At 39.2% G+C, this 24366-nt stretch overlaps 1 protein-coding gene across 2 annotated transcripts in view; it reads right to left on the reverse strand.

Annotated features, from left to right (window-relative positions):
- MYO1E (myosin IE) overlaps nucleotides 1-24366 on the reverse strand; it is a 98508-nt gene that overhangs the window by 49704 nt on the left and 24438 nt on the right. For both annotated transcript variants that reach the window (XR_012996194.1, XM_076348304.1), the window contains exons 2-5: nucleotides 12696-12839; nucleotides 9882-9971; nucleotides 8864-8958; nucleotides 1093-1180 (exon numbers count right to left, since the gene is read on the reverse strand). Coding sequence is in view for 1 of the 2 variants with exons in the window: in XM_076348304.1 (XP_076204419.1) it covers nucleotides 1093-1180; nucleotides 8864-8958; nucleotides 9882-9971; nucleotides 12696-12839 (417 nt within the window). In the remaining variant the exon portion in view is untranslated. The remainder of the gene's footprint in view (nucleotides 1-1092; nucleotides 1181-8863; nucleotides 8959-9881; nucleotides 9972-12695; nucleotides 12840-24366) is intronic.

Consider the following 24366-nt stretch of genomic DNA (forward strand, 5'->3'; position numbering starts at 1 on the left):
CAAGATGATGTTCCTGCTGTTGGCTCTCTGATGTACGCATACAAATCAGAGATTTACTGGAAGTAATAAAAACCCAAAAAGCCAGTTCAGTTTTCAATAGAATGCCAACACAGGAGGAAAAAACCCACACATCTACTAAAAGGAGATTGATTGTTGTTCTTAATCTGGTTAAGAACAATAATTAAAGTACCTTTTAGCCCTTAACTATAAAAAAAAAAAAAAGCTTGTAGACATAATTCAGCATGAGAGCTACAAAACTTTTAGCAGAGATGATTCTGGGTCAGTGGATTTCCCTCATATGGCTCCCATCACACAGGCAGCTGTCCTGGTTTTGGCTGGGATAGAGTTAATTTTCTTTCTAGTAGCTGGTACAGTGCTGTGTTTTGGATTTAGGATGAGAATAATGTTGATAACACAGGGATGTGTTAGTTGTTGCTAAGCAGTGCTTACACTAGTCAAGGACTTTTCAGCTTCTCATGCCCTGCCAGCGAGAAGCTGGGAGGGGGCACAGCCAGGACAGCTGACCCAAACTGGCCACAGGGACGTTCCATACCATGGGACGTCATGCTCAGTACATAAACTGGGGGGAGTTGGCTGGGGAGGTGACCACTGCTCGGGAACTGGCTGGGCATCGGTCGGTGGGTGGTGAGCAATTGCATTGTGCATCACTTGGTTTGTATATTCTTTTATCATTATTATTATTATTATTATTTCCCCTTCCTTTTCTGTCCTATTAAACTGTCTTTATCTCAACCAACGGATTTTACTTCCCCCCCCCCCCCCCCCCCGATTCTCTCCCCCATCCCACTGGCGGGGGTGGGGAGTGAGCAAAAGGCTGTGTGGTGTTTAGCTGCCTGCCGGGTTAAACCACAACAGCAGGCCAGCAATCTGCAAGCAAGCAGTTCACTATCCACTTCAGTTGTGTCTCTGCTGTTGAGGGCTTGTATGTATTTCTACTTGCTCACCCACAAGCTTCTTCGGTAGAGTGCCTCTTGGCTGCCAGCGTCTGCCAAGACAGATCTTTGTCGTTCTACCTCTGAAGTAAATCTTTAGACTATGCTTATGCTTTAGTATTACTCTATATCAACTCACCTGTACTTTAGGGCCACCTCCTGAAATTTTGGAGATATAACTCATGATATATTTAGCAGCTACAGTCTTTCCAGCACCACTTTCCCCACTATGAAAAAAGGAACACAAAAATGTACTTGTTAGTTTTTAAATAACTCTAGAACGGAGTGATTTGAGGTTTACCTTGTTCAACCAAGACTAGGTACTTTAACAATTAATAATAATAATAAATATACACCATATTTACATTGGGTAAGCTGGTAATATATAGACTGTGATATAGTATTGTAGCATGGTACTTGGATATGTTTGTGAATAAATAATTTTGAATACATCATCTTGCATGGACATCAGAATCTCTATGGAACTTCAAAGTTAGAAAACTACATAAATTGAGAAATAAATATACTTAAACCAAGATGCTCAAAAGAGAACAAGTGTGTTAAGAACTCAATTCCCATCTAAATTTAGTGGAATTTCAGATCTTAACAAAAAAATTCACTTGAAAACCCAGGCTCTGAATGCCATGCCAGATACCTACTTCATTTCAGGAGTCTTTTGTTTTAGGTGTTCCTGAATGAAATAATGAGACATTATTAATCATATCCTGAATGACGGAAGAACTACCTTCCTGTTCCTATGCCTCTTGACACAGGGTACAAGAAGTCTTAATATTCCATACTAGCTTTCACAATTCCTTCCTTCCGTTGTAATATTTCACTTCAATGGTGAATAACGTTTACAATATCAGTAGATTTGCCTTCTCGCAATTAGTAAGCTTCTCAAGAGGGAAAGATTGGCATGCCAGACAATCCAACCTTACGCTGTATTTCATACCTTAAAGCTAACTTCATTTCAACAGAATTCCTCCAGACTTACATAAATCTTGGTGCAAGTCAGCTTTGACCTTAATGAATTTACCCTGACCTGGACAACTATACTAATACAAAAAAACAACACACAGATGTCAAAGATATCTGAAATATTTTTTTTTCATGTGAAAATCTGTGCTATCTTTAAGCTCCTGAATAATTTCAGTGAATGGTGTTGACTCTTCTATCCTGCGCCTACTTGTTCCTGGATATGGATCAAATGCACATCTTTTCCTGCACAAATTTTAGCTACGTTTGCCAGAGAAACATCAGCATGTCCTGCACAGGAAAAGGACTAGCTCAGAATGTCAACTCATAGCTCCTTATCAGCATGAGTAATGGAGACATTTCCAAAGGTTTAATTCTGAAAAAGCTCCCCAAACTGACAAGCTGCAAATATCATTTTACATCTTTAAAGCTTCCAAACAGTACAGAAATACTGAAAGGCTTCCCCCCCACAACCCGAAATGTTTTCATGCTTTTGTCTTCTCCTGACTGCAGTTTTACAGATCAAACAGGAAACTTGAAAAGGTGAAAAAATACTTCTTGATCATCTCATCCGTGAAGTGCAGACCATGATTTTTATTATTCTGAGTCATCTTTTCCTAAGCATCAAGAAGAAAGCCTGTATTATTGGTATCTACTACATTCACAGGGACAGACAGCGTTTGCTGGATGGCAAACTGTATTTAGAAGTTCAAATCAGCAATAGTTCAATAATTAAAATAACGCTTCTTCAAAATCTGCTCGCAGTAAATTTGCTCATCGCGTTGTAAAACAAGACAGACAAATCAATCTGAACCGAATCATACTCTTGAGTTTATATACGCAGTTTTCAACTGAATACAGAGGAGGATCTGGGGCCAAACATTGAATGAATTTGATCAGGTATTATTTATCACGCAGTAAAAATGTAACACATTTCTGAAAGATTTTCTTTGATGCCTAAATTATCCTTCTCCTCTTTGTTCAAATTAAGTGTGGCTTATATTTCTCATTCCATAGTGTCTGCCACAGAAATTGACCTGGAGGAATATAGTTCCATTTTATTGTTAGTCTCTGTTTTGCTATAAGTGGTCCTTTATATTAAATTAATTTGGCCGAAAGAGTGCCTTTCAGAGTTTGCTTTAGATTTATGCATGCATACACTTTTTTCAAGTTTTATGCTTTTATTGATCAGAAACCAGTAAATTGCTCCAATTAAAGTACAATAAAACAGGATGATGCATTATTTATGAACTGAAGTAACTTTATCTGATGGGATGGTATCTTGCCCCCAGTAAAGCTCAGGTAGTCAACTGTAACAGGGAAATTGTGGCATTCCTGCCAAATAATTCTCATAGAGAAGCTTTTTCACATATATCTTACTGCTCTGCTGCTATTAAAACTATTTTAAGAAGATGTAAGAATCATTTTCTAGCTTGGTAGCTTTAAGTACGTTGGAAGTACAGAGGTTTTTAAAGGCTGAAAAAATTATTATAATGGCTTAGAATAAGTGGATTGTGGTACTGACAATTTTCTCAGACTTTTCTTACTAAAAATAAAAAAATTACATAGTCTCAATCACTAACAAAAAAGATAATGCTTTGAAAGACATATTGTTTCTTCTAGCACTATTTGCTACTTCAGGAAAGTGACACTTTGTTCAGCAAAGTCAATTAACACTTAGTTGAAATCAGAATAAGACTACAAACGCAGAGGGAAAATTTCTTGCTCCTTCCTTCCTTCCCAGAGGAAACATAATCACCGATTAGAGAAGCAAGATCCGATACATAGCCTCATCCTTCTCTCTAAAATTAATTTTCTGAGTGACATTTAATATAGTATCCCTGGCTGTAGAACAATACAAGTAATACTTATCTACATCGCCAGGACAATGTAGAAATTTTAGTAACAAATATTTATAAAGAACTCTTGGATCTGCCAGTAAAGAACAATGCATATGTAAAATACTCTGATGTGTTTGGATAAGCTTTTTAGTTTGTTTACATAGAAAATTTACTTTCTCTAATTATGTTCAGAGAAACCTCAGTAGCATAACTTCAGTGAAATATTTTTCCATTCTGAATTAGAGCTTTTACCTAACTTTTCTTATGGTGTTAAGACTTATGTTTCTACCACTTCCTCATTAAAATTCAACCATATTTCCAGTTAGATTCTGTACAGATGTTTTAGAACGATCAGTCATTTGAGCCTTCTCCAAAGTTGAGATACAGAAGCTGACTAGAAATCTCATATTAAATTTTGAACTTAACAGACTTAAGATAGATGCGAGTTGTTCACTAAAAACAGTTGGGGTGGTAAATGATCTTTCCATTAACATATATTTGTAGTATTTAAGATGTATTGTCTTTTCAGGTATGCAGTCATCATACATAGCTTTACTGTACTCAAACATTACCACATGGATGTAAAATGTAACCTAAAATTACAAACAAGAAGGACTGAAAAACTGCTTTAAAGCCACTACAACATCTCCTGGCAGAGATCACAGAAAGAAAGTGAAAATAAAGTCCTCAACTTTACAGAAAGGTAAAACCTTAAGAACACTCTGAAGAAACACATTTATTGCTACATAATAGAAAAATACTAATCATAACCTCCACTCTCTTAATTAAAGGACAATGATAGTACAGAAGGAATTAAAAGCCACAACAGACAATCCTTCGTAATTAAAATCTTGATAGGACAACTCCTTGTTGATAGTTTGGAAGGGCCACCATTTCAAGTGAGGAAGAAATGTTAACAGTCTGCCGTAGCAGACATTTATGAGCTTGGTTCAACAGAGGCTTAAATAAAATATCATGCCTCAGTAAAACAAACTTCATGAGAAATCAAACTCCAGCGTAACTGTGTTACTCATAGAGTAAACTTCCTTTGTAACTCTGCCCAGTGCATACAAAACGAGTGAAGAAGACTGCGGGTACTGCTCCCTCCTCCCACCTAAGCACACGCTCTGCACCTGCGTTCAGCCTAGCCAGAATCCAAGCCATGAATAACCTCATTGTTTACACTGTTAACAGCCATTCAAAATAGCTCATACCTCCTCAGCTATAATTAGACATGCGTACATGTAATTTTCTTAACGCATATGCATATATGCTGCAATTACTCCACTAATGAAACAGGCACTTCCCTGGCCCTGGAAAGGTTGTTTGGTAACAGTTCTTCTTTTTAAATTAGTATTATCACACAAAAAGATTATTTTTGGTTGCTATCTATTCAGCCTTTCAGAGAACTGTATTTTCTTTTGGATCTGCTTTCCTAGTTCATTCACTGACTTTTTGAAGAAGATGAGCTTTTTCTATCAGTGTCCAAATGTGTTATTTGGAATTCTGGAATTAAATGTCCTGGCAAAAGGGTGTGCGATCCTCACACACACACAGCGTCCTGACTACAGCAGGACACTGCAGGGACCTTCCTTCACCTGCATGGAAATCTATGGCTAGTCTCTAGGAATGCATGTCCCCTCCCAGGTCAGGAGGTAGATGCCACAGGTGCCCAAACCACATGCTGTAGGAAGACACAGGTGTGCACCAACCCCTTCCCCATCATCCTTGTGTCTCCATTCCCAAAACTCCATGTGCACCACAAGCCAGACAGCCTTTTTGATCTGACTGTGAATCAGTCCAGTCCACACCTTATTTCTTACCTTCTCTCTTTGCAAAGCTTTCTCAAGGGGGGGGGTGGAATCTGCCATCTTGAGGGGGGAAAAGAAAGAAAAGCCTGGGTTTGTTTCTGTACTAGCTTGCTCTGTTCCTTCTGTTCCACCAGGGATTTTCAGTGAAGTCACTCCAAATTCAGACTAGTTGTGAAGTGGAGAAGCAAATAGGCACCTCATAATAACCATATTGTTATCATCACTCATTTTCCAAAGGATAAATTTTTATGGCAAAAACTATGGTTCACTGAAACGTAAAGGTTCATTTGAAACTGCTCATGTTCAGCAGACTTCTGTGGAACTGAAGACAGACAGAACTATATATCAATTTTTTTGAGAATCACCAGTTTAGGGGCAGAAATGGTAAAGTCCTTGGCAGCTATTAAGTGAAACTGATGGTGTGGTAGTTGACATGAAGATAGCTAGAACATTCATTTCACTCAAGTGCTGCAGCATCTTGGAAGCTTCTAGTCTGCCAGCAATTTCAGTGCCTTCTGGTCTATGAAATAAAACGTAAGCAAACAAATTCCAGACTTCAAGAAACTTCATTCTTATGCCAGCTCTAGTCGTTAGAAATAGTGATGATGTTAAAATCAGAAAATACAGGATGTATCGAAACAGTTTAAATGAAATGTGATCGAAAGGATTAAAATATCAACCAAACAAAATTAATTTTGTGAATGGCTGATTTACTCAATTTCATAAAAATAATTTCTGAGTGTCCCCCCAAAAAATCAAACACCATCATGATAACTACCTGTAAGTCTAGTCCACAGTTTTTACAGTGTTTGTAGTAAGAATAATCATAGGAAAAATAAATGCGTAGAAAGGAAGAGGAACTCTCTGAAACGTCCCTGGCAAACATGATTTTTCTTGTTTCAGTTTTGCAGTAGATTTCAATTAACTCCAGCAGATTTTGAATAGGCTGTGCACACACTGAGAGAAAATTCACTCTGCACATACAAAATGCAGACACTCCAAAGAGCGCATCATCCATCATTCAAGCACAAGAATTCTCACGTGAATTTAAACCTGTCAGTCTGCATCTCAGATCTGCATCTCAGCCCTCTGAAAACATAACCCTCTGCATTCGTTGCACTTTGGGGCATTAGCAATGGATCAAAAAATATGTTTTTTAATCACAGTTCACTAGAGTTTAAAGTTTTTCACTATAAATTTAGCTTCATGTGAAACATCCCAGGCTCTGGGATGTTACTTTGTTCAAAAAGCAAAATAAATCCCAATTTCACCCATTCCTAACAGGTCTGAATTTGACTAAATGGGACTAGTAACTTCAGCATGGCAACAGACATCAATTTTCCAAAAAGGAAGACTGAGCTCGGGTAACAATTCAGATATATGAAAGACAGGATTATGAGCTCTGGGCATTTTGTTTCATATGGCACCAGGCTGTAGCCAGGGGCCCAGGAATAAGGAGGCCCTTATAGCAGTACAGCTCAGTGTAGCAAACTGTTAACACCTGGTTGACCTTCCTACACGTAAAATCAACAGTTTCCACATACCTACATACATTTTGCTGATACTACGAGGGACACACCTGTGTACTTTTCCACTGTAACACGTCACCCAGGAAAGCTCTGCCTGGACAACCCCCAGGCATAGATTCAAAGAAATAAAACAGTGAATATAACTTTCCAACAATTACTCCTCACAAGCTTTCACAGCAGCTCATCAGTGAGATATATTAATATGAAATCTATTTTTACACTGGATCATTCAGTAGGGTACAGTCCACATGGAGCACCTCCACATTAAGACCCACATACTAAGCCCAGTTCTTTAAAATACTCCTGCAACAACATTAAATTAGTAAGTGGCTGGTGCAAGGGCATTTAAGCTTAAACATCAGTGCCCATCCACCATTTCCTGGCAGGTTCTAGCCCAAGGGATTGAGCGCACTAAGTTACACGCATCTGATCTGATCACCACTGACATCCTGCCCCCCTGGGGCTGTGACGTTGCAGGGCACACAGCCACCCCAGGGAGAAGACCAGAGTGGGCCCCCTGGACAAAGAAAACATTCAGTCTTGAAATCTCTCTTTTGTTAAATTCAACAGCAGTTAAATTCATAGCGCTGCCTCTCAGGATGTTCCACAGAGAAATGATAGAAAGCTTAAGAAAAGCTGTTATTAATAAAATAATGAGAGTTTCCCTTCAAATTATTTTTTCTTTCTCTCCTCTTTCTTTTCCCTAGCTCTTGGGACAGTCTCATAGGCCAGTGGTCTCCAAACACCTTTGATCACACACACCATCATTAAAAAATGTCTGAGCACACACTCCCAAAGTATGTATATAATTTATCTATTTATAAATTACATGCATCTACTACTGAAGGTCTAGTATTTTCTTCCCACATCCCAGTGGATTTCACTGCACAGCCCCTGTGACGCACGCACCCCACTTTGGAGACCACTGCCACAGGTAAAGTGCAGTTCCAGGTGCACTACAGTGAACCTCTGAAGTTTTCTATGTAAGAAGGAAAGTCTGAAGAGTATAGCATACCAGCTCAAATATCCTGCAGTTAGAATCATAGAATAGAATCACAGTATCATTAAGGTTGGAAGTTCTTGCTCTCTGCACACTTTCTTTTATTATACACCATCTATAAACCCACAGATGAGAACAAAGCATACCTCCGGACACAAAATTCACTTTGATTGTGACTTAAGTAATGCTTGTCATTAAAAAAAGTTCAGTAATAATTCTACAGTGAATTCTCTCAGCCTAATAATTAAAATAGATTAATAGTGAAGACAAAATTAATTTTCCAGTATCTCTCTCCTCCTTTTGTCTCTGACTGAATGCAAGCAAAGATCCAAAAGGAACAAAAGTACATTTATTTTTAACAGGGGAAAAAAAAAAAAGAAATAGTACTAAAAACAGAGTATGGTAAATGCAGTCAATGTGAGAATGTTGGATTTAACAGTATCTGTGGCTGCTATAGTTATTAATCCATCTCTCTCGTGTAGTCATTCAAGCTATTGCAGTTTTGGTATTGGGCATGAAGCTGGCTATGCGAGAAAGACATTTCTTGTGGTTAAGCTAGGATCGGGATTTCACTGGAAAACAAAAGTGAGGGTCAGAAAATACTTAGCTATCTTAGAAAACCCCAAAATGTTCAGTGGTCGTGGACACAGAAGATTTTTATTGATATAATAAAAAATAAACTTCTCTGTTTCTTGAAGTTCAAACACCAAAAGAAGATTATGAAACACTTTTTTACAGATCTTTTTCTTACCTAATAATGACACACTGATTTTCTCTGTCAATAATCATGTTTCTGTACATGCTGTCTGCAAGAGCATAAATATGCGGTGGGTTTTCATATTGTGCCTAGGAGAGGAAATAGAGAATAATTTTTCAACAGAGCATTAAACAACGCAGAAAGAGCAATATAAATTTTTATTTAAATTGGAAGAATTATTTTCCTGGAAAAACAATTCTGAATTCCACTTTATATTGAATTTTCCCCAGGAATTTTTTTGTTCGTTTAATAAAAACAAACCAAAGTCTCTGGGTTTTGTTACTGATCTTTCTCTCATCCATAATTTTCTCCTAAACTATCGTAAACACCCTGTTCTAAAAATGGTCTGTGTTTGAAATATATTACTTGTCCAAGAGAAACTCACATAATTTAAGTCTATTCCACCAGTGGTCATATGCTAACAATAAACTACCTAAACCACTATCCAGAGCCTGGTGCCGTATGTCTCATTTTCATCCACTGAGTCCATTCAAACCGAATGGTTTCCCAAATCTATGGACATGCCCAACTCGAACAGAGTGGGAAACTGAATTTTAAGTCCCTAACGTCCTTGTGCTGACTCACTCTTCAAGCTATATTTTCAAAAGTGGCATCTAATTTTGGCATCTCAATTTTTTTATTGTTCTTGTCCAGTTTGAGAGTTCTCAAGTCATAGCCTCCAAATCCACTAATGGCCATTTTGTATTGTGCACTACACTTTAAGCATACAATAGCTCAAAAACTGCCTTTGCAGGAGGAGGGACATGTCAAGGAGAGAAACCTGATATGGATTAGAGTTAATCAATACAAGTATTTTCTTGAAATACTAATCCTATGTTCCAGGGAATTCAATTCGAAGACTCAATATATGGTAATGGATATCAGCCAAGTTCTCCCAGGCTAGTAAAATGCCACCAAAACCCAGAAACAAATGCTTCCAAGAGTTTAACCATGTAGAATAATATTTACATGCCCCTGAATACTGCAGTACATTTTACACTGCTTTACTTACTGCTCCTTGGTACATTTCAATTTCCTTTTCCCCAAAATATGGCATTTGCTTGAAAGGATTCACAGAGATTAATACAGAGCCAATATATGTCTGTATTCAAAAGAAGTTAAGGTAACTACAGTTTCATAAAGTATTATCTTACCACTAGTGACTGCCAAATAACTTTTCCATCTATTACATAGTACAGCACAGCTTCAAATAATAGTAAAAAACCCCACAGCTTACAACAATTGTTAATAAAAATTAAATTAGCAGGCTCACACGAATATAAACATATAATTCAATGGGATACTTCCATATTATCAAAATATTTATTTTAGGACAAGCTAAGTATAGAAACATGTATTAGAGGCCCAAACATGACACACCTTGAATAAAAATACAGAAAGGAAATGGCATATTTAAACTGTTTTACTCCTTTGTAACTGAGGACGTCATATTGTCAGTATTAGAAAAGATTGTTTTGACCTTTGCAGAATATAGTATAGTGACACATTCTGATCTCACAGAGATAGTGCTGAGCACGCACAGTCGGATGGAAACAGCCGCTACTGAGCTAAATTGGACAATTACTCAGCTATACGTACTAGTGGGGGAGCTAAGGGAATTAGGTAATTCAGTATGTGGTGTTATGAGTGTAACTATTAACAGTCCCTAGGAGTCTTATCCTGCAGGCTGCCCTACAAGAAGACACTCAGTTTCAAGCTATTATTAGTCCCAGAAAGCTTTTTTGCAACATTTTGAATGTTAGTATTTCACCGTTCTGCATTCAGCTGCACATGTACTTGCATTTACAAAATACTTCAGAAACCTTTGGAATTAGAATTGCAGTGTACATCTATGAAGAAACTCATACTACTTTACAGGCAGGACTGGTTCATTGAGCTGGGGGTTAGCAGTGTACCCTTGTCAATGAGTCCAAAATGTTGTTCTGCAGGTTTCATTTAACAATCTGGAACTGTTCATAGGCAAACTTACTATCTAAGCTTTCCGTACAAAAGTAGGAAAATTAACAAATTTATCCTGCTGGATTATCCTGCATAAGAATCTATTATTGTGGTGCCATAGCACAAAATGGTAACATGTTAGAGAAGAAGTATAACTCAGTGAACATAATTTCTGTATTGTTAATTTGAAATGCTTTCTTCATACATTTTTAAATTTAATTCAAAGGAGAGTGACAACATCTGGGTCTCGAATATAATAAATCAAGCATTCATTGTATCAGTATAAACATCCAAAGCAACAGTTTTCTGTTGGTAAACAATACCAGCATTTTCTGGGATGATTCGGTAATCTCTATGCAACGTAGCACAGAGAAATGTTCATTCATGGGTGGACATACAAACAATTGAAAGATTCAAGAGATGATCTCCATTTTAGAATGAAAGGCCTTCGCAGAACTGCAAAAGGAGTCTTTTCTCCCCACACAAAGGAATTATAATGCTTTAAAAGAAGACTCTGATCCCCCATGTGACCACAAGTCCCCTTGGAAAACATACTTATTTGTGCTTCAGTGGAAAGACTGTCTCCATGTTAATCTCACTTATTTTTTATAAGAAAAAAAGCATAAAAGCGTTTCTTCAGCACAGCGCACTGAAGACTTTGTGAATGTACTGCATGGAAGATGCAGCGTTCCACAGGGACAAAAGCGCTCGTGTTACTAACAGGAAGAGCACTATAGTTTGCCCCAACGCTATAGTTTGACAAATATTGTGCAACTTTATCATGTTTCTATATGGCAAATTTAATAATGGTGTGGTACTTTATTGAACAGAGGATCCAAACCCATGTGCACACACATATTAAAAATGCATCCTGCAGTTTGGGATGGAAATGTCAGCACAACTGCAACATTAATTTTCCTCTATCAGTCCTTGCTAAATTGAGCTGCTACTTAGCTCTTAACCATCTGAATATATGGGAATAGCCAGGAGATGTTATATTTCCTTCCCTTTCTGCTAAAAGAAGTTAAACTCTTCAAGGAAACTATTCTCCAGATACAACTAGGAAGTATGAAAACCTGGCTACAGCAGAAGAAGAAACAGTATCACTTTCTAGTACATAATCATATTGACTAGTGTTCACCAAATTCATTATTGCCGCTCATGTTACATTGTGAAAGCTAAAAATGAAATAATGACTATTCTTATCTCAAGGAATTCCTTTCATAGGAAATGTTTTTAAAAAAAAGCAATCCTTTCGTGCTGAAATCTGTTTTTCTTGTTAGGTTATATGTTCAGGTATTTAAATCTTTCATGTTTTCTATGATTAATGAAAGAAAATTTTAAAGTGTGAACACTGTAGATTTACAGAAGTTCACATGTTCACCTGTTCCATCAGCCAATGATACACAGTATTAACAATTCCAGAATAAGTTGTAAATGGGGTTATGTCACAAATGCTATTTTGAAAAGCATTAGAATTTGGGAGGTATAGAGGACAACATGGTATCAAGACACGTATATATGCCTTAAACCTATTAATTCTTGCTCTTGGAAGTAGCATTACTGCAGTAGCTTCAGGGGTCACATGGATATATAAATATATGGAGCTACAGGCCTATCTTCAACAATGACAAGAACAATTCCAAATATCAAAAAGAGTACCTTAAAATAATTTTTCAGATCTTAATTTCAACCCTCATAATTAGCTCAGTTTACAAAGCATTTTGTGTAATCTCAGGTGAACTGTCACATAAAATACTCAGCATCTTTGAGTAATCTGCTTAAATAGAATACATACACATAATTAGTTTCACATTGGCTCAGCAAGTCCACAGGGCCCCGCTAAAAACAACACTATAAAGGATACAAAAATATAATCATCCATGTATCGTTTCTTTAGGTTCTCCACTATGGAATCCTCTGTGATTTTGGAAAGAAGGACCATATCATCCACTCCACTGTGCTTGACATTGTGGCTCTGCCAGTGGTATCTGTAGTGTCCTTTGCTGCCCTGCAGAAAAGCACAATAAGCATCAAAAAGGTTACTACATTTCTTGTTAGTATTAAATAACTGACAACAATCTATTCAAATTACAACTTCCAAAATATTTTTCTTTCCTTGAATTCCATTCCTTGATCCAGGCATTATATAAAAGCATACATAAAAGACATCAACTGACTTGCCTCTGAACTATTAAAGAATTGCACTGCCCTCAAAAATTAGAAGGTAATTCCATGGGGTTTTGTAAATGTCTACACAGAGAAGGGATTTCAGATGGCAGACATTTCTAAATCTAGCAGAAAAAAACTATTATTCCAACTGAGATGCAGTTATTGGAAGCTAAGGATGCAAAAATTACACTCCTACAGTGCAACTATTAGTAGTGAGGATAATTACCACCTGAACTATTAAATCAGGTACAGTGGATTCTCCATCCTTTACAGTCTTTTAAGTCAAACCTGCACATATGCTGTTACTCAAATCGAAGCTGTGAGCCTGATGCAGTAAGTATTCAGTGATGTTCTGCAGATTATGTTACGCGCTTGTCGGCTGCATGTCTTAACACTCCCTTTTGATCTGTTAGTCACCATGCTTAACTGACATCTATGTAGATATTCTCTCCCCACACTTAGAGACTACTATTTCAGGATGCTACTGAAAACTTGTGACATTTCAAGCTGTACCACTTGAAATCAAAATCTGTTTTTTTCCAGCTGATTTGAACAGTAGTTAGGTTCTATGGATACACCCACAAACAAATTTAAATCCAGTCTAGATCAGTGCTATTAATTCAGCTATAAATCTGCTATCCAAACCCAAACCTATTTTCTGTAGGCTGGCAGATAATGTTAATGGAGTTCTGCCCTCTTGCCTTTTCATACTTTAATTTTTGTTTATGCAATACCGAAATTAGTGATGCTGGAATTCACACATTTTACACTGAGAAGTTATCGAGTATGCTGTCAAGGAAGATGTGACCAACAAAATGGCAATTCTGTGTATTTCCCTCATTTTTTAATACCACAATTTCAAACAATGTGATTTAGCTATACTGCTCTCATGTATGTTATGGGATCAAGTCATATTCATCAGAATACAAGCAATTTATTATTATAAAGTATTCTGCAGAATAAAATAATGCGTAACTTTACAGATTAAATAAGAAAATTCAGGTACTCTGAACACTTTGGCTGCACTCAAGTATTTTGAAATGGGACATTAGCAATTTACAGAGGTGCAACTTTTGTGTGTACACACTTCCGCACTAGCAAATGACCTATGCAACTGTACTAACACAAAAGTGCATCTGCCGAATTGTTTCCTCATGTAAACAGTCAAGCACTTGCACCAACACCAAGCATAGGAGTGGGAACTACAAATGGAGTTAGGGGAGCACAAAGTTCTTATTTTAAGCTGGGCTGGCTAAAAATGTTCATTAAACTAGTCTCAGACCACGTTTTTCCACAAACTTCATCTACTAGGGGGAAAACCCAACAAAAACTAATGAAGACACAGGTCTAATGCATAATGTATATTAGCAAATGGAGTCAGGCCTATAGGTTAGCCTCACCTCAACTTGACTGACATAAAAACCAAGGACCAACTGGATTTTTATCTCAAGTTAAATTAACTTGCACTAAAATCAGACCCATTTTACTACTCCAGACAGCACAGAACTTGTAGGCTTTATGTGTGTTTTCTATTAAGTCTCCAGTCATTGCTACCACTGATGCAGCTTCATCACTGCTAACAACGCTGAAGAACAGTTGCAAACTTGAATTAAAAGAATGCCTTTAATTATAGTATAGCAGAGGTAAATATGTCTGAAAACACATAATTTCAGCAATTTTCTTGAACATCCACAACCTTACATGAGCTTCAAAAAACCAATAATCTTAAACTAGCTTAGTTCGCGTGAACCTTGTCAATTTTATATTTGCATAATAGAAGCAGTGATCTGGAAGCACTGAGAAAATGAAGGAACCAATTAATTTTTGGAAATTCTTATAAAACGTGACTGAAAAAAATCAGTTAAAGTCAGGTTATTGAAGAAAACAGAAGTCCAACAGAGAAGCATAATTTCCTTCAGTGTACTCATCAGCTATTTATGATATTACACTTGGAAAAAGGAACTGGCAGGATGGACAAAAAGGTAAGAGTATCAAAATAAATACAGAGAATTACATTCTTCACAAAGCTATACAGAATGTGGTTTAGTATCAGATAATAGAGTAAGCTACAGAAAATGTCTAAGAAATGAGAGTGGGGAAAAAAAACAAGCTTTCCGTTAGAAGCTATGGCTTCAGACCTAGTAAATTCAATGAGAAGAGGACAAAGCTCACAAAGCCATGGGATATATGGAAAATGTGCACGCAGTTTGCAAAACAGCAGGCTTTATAAAAGTCAGTGACTGTTGTAAGACTGTAATTAAGCCACACACACTACCAGGCCAAAGGGTTCTTTCCCAAGAGCAATGTGAACCAGCACGCAAGCAAGAGGGGCAGCGTCAGGAAGGCTCAGCTTGCCCTGAGAGCAGCTCTCCCCAGCGCTTACACACTGCTTTAATGTGCAGCTGTAATCAAATCTGAGTAGCACGTACAGCCAAATGGAAAAGCATGCAGAGAGATTTAATAAAAAGGCAGCAGCCTAAATATCCAAGAAAGCAATAGCATGGAAGACAGCTGAGAGTGGTAGCACTAAGTAGTTCACATTAATATTGTATCACATTTAAAATGGCAGTTTCTATCAGTAGTTTGGGATTACTTTTTTCACTTAAAGCATGGCCTTACATGCAAATATAGAGAAGCAGCGAATCATCACCAGAGTATTGTCAGACTTCTCCCTAGGATCTAGAAATAAGCCCAAGCTTTGATAGTGCCTAACTGCATCTGTGGTTAAGTTTTGCTCTCACTGTCCCTTCTCCAGGAACCTAACACCAGTAGGATGGCCACGTGCAGTGGCTAGTACCTCCTTGGTCTGGGCAACAAAACAAGGAGTGCTGTTTCTATAGGACACTACCTACCCCCAAGTTCTTGCTCTTCCAAGCATGAATGATAACTACAATCTAACCTGAATTTATCAACTTCAGCCACTTCCAACTGGTACTATAACCATGTCCAGCTAACAGTTAACTGTTTTTTATATAGTTTTGAAATAATTAAAAAAAAAAAATCTTCCTGTCATAGATCATCTGAAAAAACTCCACATCATAGCAGTTGTAAAAGCAACTTGTCATATTTCTCCAGGTTGCGTATTTCCTAAAGGTCAAGGATATATACATAAAAATTACAATGCTTTCCAACTGCCCAGATTGCAAACACTCGTGATTTGTTCTTATTGCACATTTCTTGAAAACATAACCTTTATTTTAGCTAAAGCTTTCTGCCATCCACATAAAAATGCAGTACTCTAATCTGGAGATAATTTACACCTGAGCTAGTTACCTAGTGTCCACCTTCACTTGAACCTGCTTTGCAGGGCCAACTCAGGCTACTTCACTCAGCTGCTAATTGTCCTCTGTTGCCCTTCACACAACATGCTTTCCCCTCCACCGCTCTCCACCTGCTCAGGGACAGGTCAGGTCTTCTGGGGCTGACCAGGAACTTCAAAGACAGCAGAACAAGGGCCAGTAGAGATGCCCCACACCCCCATGTCAGCACTAGCCACAGCGTGGGCTCAGTAACTCAAACAGAGCTCCACAGTGGCGTGGCAAGACCTGGGCGAACAGAGAGGCTCAGAGCTTGCGGTCCATCCCTGGGCCTAGCCATGCAGTTTGGATGTCAGCAAGTAGCAACTTGGCTTCTCTTAGGTTTTCTCAGTGAAAGATGTGATCTAACTGTACAATAAATAAGCAAATGGAAGTCTTTGTGTCAGCACTAACAATGCCTAAGCAGCTGAAAAAAGATGAGCTTGGCAGATTAGGAAAAGTACAAAAAAACAAAAACACATCAACAGCCTGCTAAAAGCCACAGAAGTGGAAACACCAGTGTTGAACAACCTGGCTGCCAGGCCTCCTTCAGGCTCTCCCTGAGCTTCAAACCCAGCACCTGACTCTGCACAAGGGAATGGAGGCTGGGCTGGCAACGCTGGAATTAAAGGCATGTACTGCATTGCTCTCAGCTGTTATTATTCATTTGGTTGATGACCAAAGATGACCCTGTGAGCTAGGAGCCTCCTGTTTCCGAGCCGTGCTGCTTCAGGAGCGCATATACAGTTACCACCTGGCTAGAGACTAGGCAGCACTGTCCTCTCCACCTCAACAACTTTATCTTCAGCATCAAAACAATCAAGACTCTAAAGAACGTAAAAAATTAATTCTACTCTTTGTACAGCTCCCTTAACACCCACTCGTTAACAGATTAAGACAATTGCTACATTAATACCAAGAGAGGGGATGTAAAATACTTTCTATGTGCTAAATACTGTCTATACTTTCTGTACTACTTTTGGTATTATATGGTTAAAGCATATTATTGTTTTGTTTGGAATGAATAATAAATATTGATGAGACATTTATTTACAGAACATTTTTTTTGCTGCCCTCCACCTTGTGTTACAATAACAACTGCTGGTTTCTTATATTTGCCTTTATTATTGTTTGTATATTTTTACATTATCCTAAGCAACACCTATTTGATGTGGCTATAAAAAGATTAAGTGATGCTGTGTCACAACAGGGTTTTCTTTTAAGTGGAAAAAAAAGTAAATATTTTTGTATTTCAAGCTGTTTAAAAATAGCACGTCTAAAAATAAAGCACCAAAAACAAGGGATCAGAAGAGACTATATATTCTGCCCCTGAGAGAGAGCTTTGTTTCTCTCTCTCCATCAGAACTCTGTCTAAACTACAACAACCTATATGCCGTAAATAATTATTCTTGGTTCCCACAAAGAGAAAAACTGCCATCCTGAATCTCTGAGAGCTTTTTTCAGTAGCAAACATCAATCTTCCATCACAGTGCAGAAGGGATTCTCAGCCTCCAGGAGGGAGTAAGACTGTCAAATGATCACAAGCACGACCTTTTCTTTCCCTTTTCAGCTATGACAGAGTACTATTGCATAAAATCCTTATAGTTGTGGAGGCATGTGTCTATCTACTCAGATTAGTATTATGAATACAATACTAAATGATACACAGCCATCATCTTAACCAAAGATGTCACAAAACTGACAAAGCTGCACACCATTTACTCTACACCTGACATCAATGCTTCTACCAATGGAGGCATATCACTGGTCTCATACATGCATAATTTGTAACAGTTTTTCCATCTAACAAGAAAAAAAAAGAAAACTTTTTGCAATGATATCATCCATCAAAATAGCAAACTTTTATAATCCACTTTCACGTATTTCTATAAAGTAGAAGAGTCTGCTGTTCTCAGTAGAGAATATTGCAGAAATACTTAATGTGAATTTTGGTCCTCAACTGGGATAATCAAAACTGAGAAGCCATAGTAGGCAAAAATGCTCTGAAATAGCTCTTGTATATCTAATGTTAGAAAAAATAGAGATATTGGCTGCAATGATGTGACCATATTTCAGAAAGGAAATTAAAGGAAGACAGCAGAAGCAGCTAGATGGACAAAGATAAAGGCAAATTATTTAAATTTAACATGAAGGAAATATTAAGGGAGACAAAAAGCAGTGCTTTAAGATTTGAGGAAATAGCAAAGCAAAAGTATTGAGCATCTAGCAGCAGGACAGACATTTTATACAGAGAGCTAAAAATACCAAAAATGTATTAAGGAACGGAAACTACTAGCAGGTTAATATCCCCAAAACCACAGCTGTGGAAATAAAATACTGAGAAAAAGATTTCTAGGGGGAAAAGTCATCAGTTCTCACTGTTTGCTCTCAGACAGGGGTGGATTCAGCCCAATATGACTAGAAGGACTGACTCCAGAGCTGGTTACAGGCTGCGGGAGATCCCAGTTGCCCAAAAGCTTGCTCCCATCAGCTCCTGTGCGGTGGTGCCGGCCCCGGAAGGGCCTGGCGCCGGGGCAGCTCCCCACCATCACCTCCCTGCTCTGGGCTCTGGAGCCAGGGAGCAGCCGTGTCTCTACCTCCCTACAGCCAATGCCGGCGCGGCTGGGGCCGGGAGGAGGGGAAGAGACAGGATCTAGAGCCTGCTTACCTGAATAGCAAATACATTCTTGTAACACAACACAAGTTACGGGAACGTGAGACGTCTACAGGGCATACACATTACGCTCATTTTCAGGAGTCAGGAAAGACATCAGCATTCTTGTAAGATAAATAACAGAACATTACCAAAATAAAAGTTACTTCAGTGTTTGACTGTGAGGATCAGGTATTGCATGAGTATTCATTTTCACTAATATTTTCAAAAGGCACAGCTACTTGACAGAACAAAGTAAGGATGGGAAGGAGCTTAAGAGCAGATCATGCTAACATTGTAAGTTTTTGACACAACGTACAGAGACAGTGGGCAGATACTAGAAAGTAGTTAATGAACTGTAAATTCATGTTTGCTGACCCTACAGCTTTTTGGGTGGCTGTGGCCTAATGTTCCAAGAAATAATCTTCTCAAGGAAATGCAATACTGTTAACTACTTAATATAGTTGACTTGCTCTTAGATATTAACTGCCTTATTTGACTTATTGAGCAGTCTCCAGAGCTGTTCTAAGTTTGACTTGTTCCTCATGGCATGAGTAGCAAAATTTCCTGTGACTGTGATGGATTAAGGATAGGCCTTGCAATAGCAACATTTAGTCAATGAGTGCATATGCGCGCACACCCCCCATTCCAATCGTTTCACTGAGCAGCATCCATGCACACTAACTCTTGATCTGTAAATTGTATATGCAGTTTGCATCTGTATATACTTATTGTGCAAGTTAAGGAAATGCAAGAGAACAATTAGAACAAACAAGTTTCACCTTGGCTTTATCAGCCCTTAATATATAATAAAGCTTTTATATCTGTCACTCTTGTCCATAAAAAACAGGTTTCAAAGGGGTTTGTGCAATCATACATCTTACATGTAATACTACAAAATACTGTACATTTTAACCCAAACTTGCTATCACAGTTCCATAGAGTATTAAAATTCATTTTGGCACCTGTACAATATAGGGGCATATATATGTATGTGAACTTTTTCTTCCCCCCTTCACCATCATTACAAAAAAAAGGATGGGTGCTGGTTCCTCCTCCTGATATATCCCTGGAGAAGAGATGCTCTGAGATTATTTGCATACCACCTCCCCCAAAATGCTACATAGCAACTGGGATCTCAGAGGCCAAAGATCACAAGATTTTCCACAGCTGCAATGCCCCCAAAGTCTCCTCCACCCCTTCAGGAACAAGAACTTTTTTTCTTTTCTTTTCTTTTTTTGTGTTTTGTTTTCTTTGTTTTTTAAAACAACAGAAAACAATTTGTCTATGATGAATTTATTCTGAGTCTTCCTCTGTGTGTCACATTTACAAAAAATATTATGGTCTTTAACTGAAATATGTAGTTTGAAAACTCAATCAGTAAATTCAGACAAAATGCCACTGCCTCTCCTATAGCATCAGACTGAAAATATTTTTCCTTGATCATCCTGAAACTCAGTAACAAACTGAAGTCAACTGGGAGCTTACCATCTGGTTTCCAGAGAGAGGAATCTCAGAACAGCATGACTCAGAAGCTCTATGCATGGACCAGTGTCTCACATATGCACTGTTAGAAGACAGCATTTTCATGCTGTGTGGTACATGCTATTTTGGTGCCAGCTGAAGTTTTTGGAGAAAGTAAAACCAGTGGCATATTACAATAATGCCATCCCAGCCATGTCCTGTTCTAGCTGATGTCAGTGCTCACTTCCCTGCCCCGTCTCCCAGCTTTTGGAATCTCAGGCTTTAGCACCAAACCATGCTCACAGGCCACAATCACCCCAGTGAATTCCTTTCTGCTCAGTCACCACCCTCTTTGTACGGCTGCACATGAATAGCAGTTGGAAGTCTCTCTGCCTTTCCCCCCTTCTACTGACCCTTTGTTTCATGGTAAAATGAAGGTATTTCTTTCCTCATTAGACTGATACTGCTAAGACATTAACCTGAGAGTTTAAGAGCAAAGTCTGTCCCCAGCAGTACCCCTGGTTGATGACTTTGTGACGGAGGGTTTCTGACCACTCTTGGAAGCACCCAATTACTCTTTTACAAAGACAATTCAGGGATGGCTGTTCCCATCAGCAGACTAAGGGCACATCGATTCTGCAGTTCACCAAGTTAGCTGGTGAAAGCAGTTTAATGGCTGGTTAGCCCAGACTCTCCACGTATCGCCTTCCTGTATCACACCACTCTATTTTCCACAAAGATACAGAGGTCTTAATAGAGGACAGCTACAGCATCTCCTCAGATCTAATCACCTGGCACACAAGTGTGCATTTAGTAGCACAACCAGTAGATAACTGCTGTTGCTCACTCCTTTGGGCACCTCAGGATCTGCCTTTGCTATTTCACTAATGCATACAAAATTGCTGCACGGGGCGGGGGGAAGAGAATGCTCAGTAGTCTTAAACTGAATTATACAATTTTTCTTTGTTATAGAATCATAGAATAGTTTGGTTGGAAGGGACCTCTAAAGGTCATCTAGTCCAACCCCCCTGCCGTGGGCAGGGACATCATCAACTAGAGCAGGTTGCTCAGAGCCCCGTCCAACCTGACCTGGAATGTCTCCAGGGATGGGGCATCCACCACCTCTCTGGGCAACTTGGGCCAGTGTTTCACCACCCTCAGCGTCAAAAATGTCTTCCTTATATCTAGTCTGAATCTACCCCCCTTCAGTTTAAAGCCATTCCCCCTTGTCCTGTCGCAACAGGCCCTGCTAAAAAGTTTGCCGCCACCTTTTTTATAAGCCCCCTTTAAGTACTGATAGGCTGCAATAAGGTCTCCCCCAAAGCCTTCTCCTCTCTAGGCTGAACAACCCCAACTCTCTCAGCCTTTCTTCACAGGAGAGGTGTTCCATCCCCCTGATCATTTTCGTGGCCCTCTTCCGGACCCGCTCCAATAGGTCCGCGTCTTTCTTATGCTGAGGGCTCCAGAGCTGGACGCAGGACTCCAGGTGGGGTCTCACCAGGGCAGAGTAGAGGGGCAGAATCACCTCCCTCGACCTGCTGGCCACGCTGCTTTTGATGCAGCCCAGGATACAGCTGGCCTTCTGGGCTGCGAGCGCACATTGCTGGCTCATGTCCAGCTTTTCATCCACCAGTACCCCCAAGTCCTTCTGGGCAGGGCTGCTCTCCACCCCTTCATCCCCCAGCCTGTATTGATACTGGGGGTTGCCCCGACCCAGGTGCAGGACCTTGCACTTGGCCTTGTTAAACCTCATGAGGTTCGCACGGGCCCACTTCTCCAGCTTGTCCAGGTCCCTCTGGATGGCATCCTGTCCCTCTGGTGCATCAACCGCACCACTCAGCTTGGTGTCATCTGCCAACTTGCTGAGGGTGCACTCGATCCCACTATGTCATTGATGAAGATATTAAACAGTACCGGTCCCAATATGGACCCCTGCGGGACGCCACTTGTCACCAATCTCCATCTGGACATTGAGCCATTGACCACTACCCTCTGGATGCGACCATCTAACCAATTCCTCACCCACCGGACAGTCCACCCATCAAATCCATAGCTCTCCAGTTTAGAGAGAAGGATGTTGTGGGGGACCGTGTCAAAGGCCTTACAGAGGTCCAGATAGACGACATCTGTAGCCCTTCCCGTGTCCACTGATGTAGTCACTCCATCATAGAAGGCCACTAGGTTGGTCAGGCAGGACTTGCCCTTGGTGAAGGGCAAGGTGAAGGCCTTGCCCTTATCTATAGAAGAGGACCAAATACTTGCTACTATGCCTTCTGGAAGACCTGGTCTCTGACTGGATTTTAATGCTACCTGTTCCTTCTGTCATGGTTTCCCTTTCTGTAGACAAGCAGTCTTCCCACAAAAGATTACTGGATTCAGGTGTACCAGCAAATATCAAGAGAAGAAAAATAATTATTTTAAACTTATTTTTAGCTGCAGGTTTTGCTTCTTTTTGTCTATGCAGAAGAGAAAATAAAGAGGATGGCAATATTTCTGAGTTAATTACTTAGCATTTAAATTAACAAGTCAACAAGACAACACTGAAGGATGAAAGGATAAATCAATACGTTTTTGCAAGTATTAAAGATGTAGAAATCATTATAGTATTTGTAGAATTTCCAGGGAATAAAACTGCTTCTGTTAAAACACCATTTAGTTACCACTCCATTGTAACCAAAGAGTATCAGTTTCAACAAATCCACTCTGTCTGCATCTACTGAATCAATTTCCAATTACGTCACTAGCACCTTTGAACGACTGAAAATATCTCATTCCCAACAACAACTGTTTACATAATCAGTTCAATGTTTTAATTATAAGCAGGAAGATACTATACTCTAAAAGAAAATACTTATAGCTCGTATTTTTAGTTACACCCCAATAAACCATGACTTATCTTTGAAAAACATGCTCAATAGCAATACCGCCAGTAATCACGAAGCACGACAAAAAGAGAGGAGATGCCAAACTGTTAGAGTTTTGACTGTTTCCTTGAATTTAGTATAAAACTTTGTTAACTGCAACGTTATTCTCTTTTCATAAAATATTTACTTTTCAGCAACTAATTTTATTGAAATAACATTGCCAAAAGAAACTTTTACATAGTAAAATGATAGTAAATGTCTTAAATAGTGCATTGTACTGCACAGAAATATTATTTGGATTAAGAACTACGTGTCTACCAGTAAGACTTTTGCTTTGATTTTTCATTAAGATCGTAATATATTTCTACACATTTTAACATAGTAGATACATTAAACTCAGGTCATAACCCATTTTCCCAGATTGCTAAGGCTTTCAGGTTCTTTTTTCTTTTTTTTTTTTTCTATTCTGCATCAGTACACACAGAAGATAGCTCTATTTTTTCCGTTAAAAATACTAAACCGTTGAAAAAGCTTAATGAAATCAGAATAATCAAAATCTAGTAGTTTGTTTTCAATCTGCAGTCTGCTCCTTTTAGAAGATGAAGAAAAAGTAACTTTCTGCTACCTGGTTAATTAATAGCAAAGCAGTTCATGCAAAAACTCCTAAGTGGCCCGTAACCAGAAAGCGGGGGAGGACCAGCAGCCCCCCGCCCCGGGGCCGGGCGGTCGCCGGCAGCCTGCCCACCCCGGGGACGGCGGGGCGCGGCCCCCAGCCGGGCAGCCCGCTCCGCCCCGCTGCACAAGCCGCACCGGCTCCTCAGCCGCTGCAATGCGCAGGTTGCCTAAACTTTGCTGAAGTATCTGATCGAGGGGAGGAGGGCCGCATGAGTAACAATCCCCAATGTCACCAAATAACTATTCATGACAGCCTTTCTAACCCTGCAACGACCGTTACTGCTTAGCCCGAGATTGCTCTTATTTAACCCTGTTTTCACGACCGTGGCCCGCGTATGTCCTAGAGAAGGATGAACTGTAGCTGCAGTCTAACAACTTCAGTGGTTTTTTTTTTTATCCTTTTCATTCATTCTA

This window comes from Aptenodytes patagonicus, chromosome 10 (genome assembly GCF_965638725.1).
Source record: "Aptenodytes patagonicus chromosome 10, bAptPat1.pri.cur, whole genome shotgun sequence".
NCBI lineage: Eukaryota > Metazoa > Chordata > Aves > Sphenisciformes > Spheniscidae > Aptenodytes > Aptenodytes patagonicus.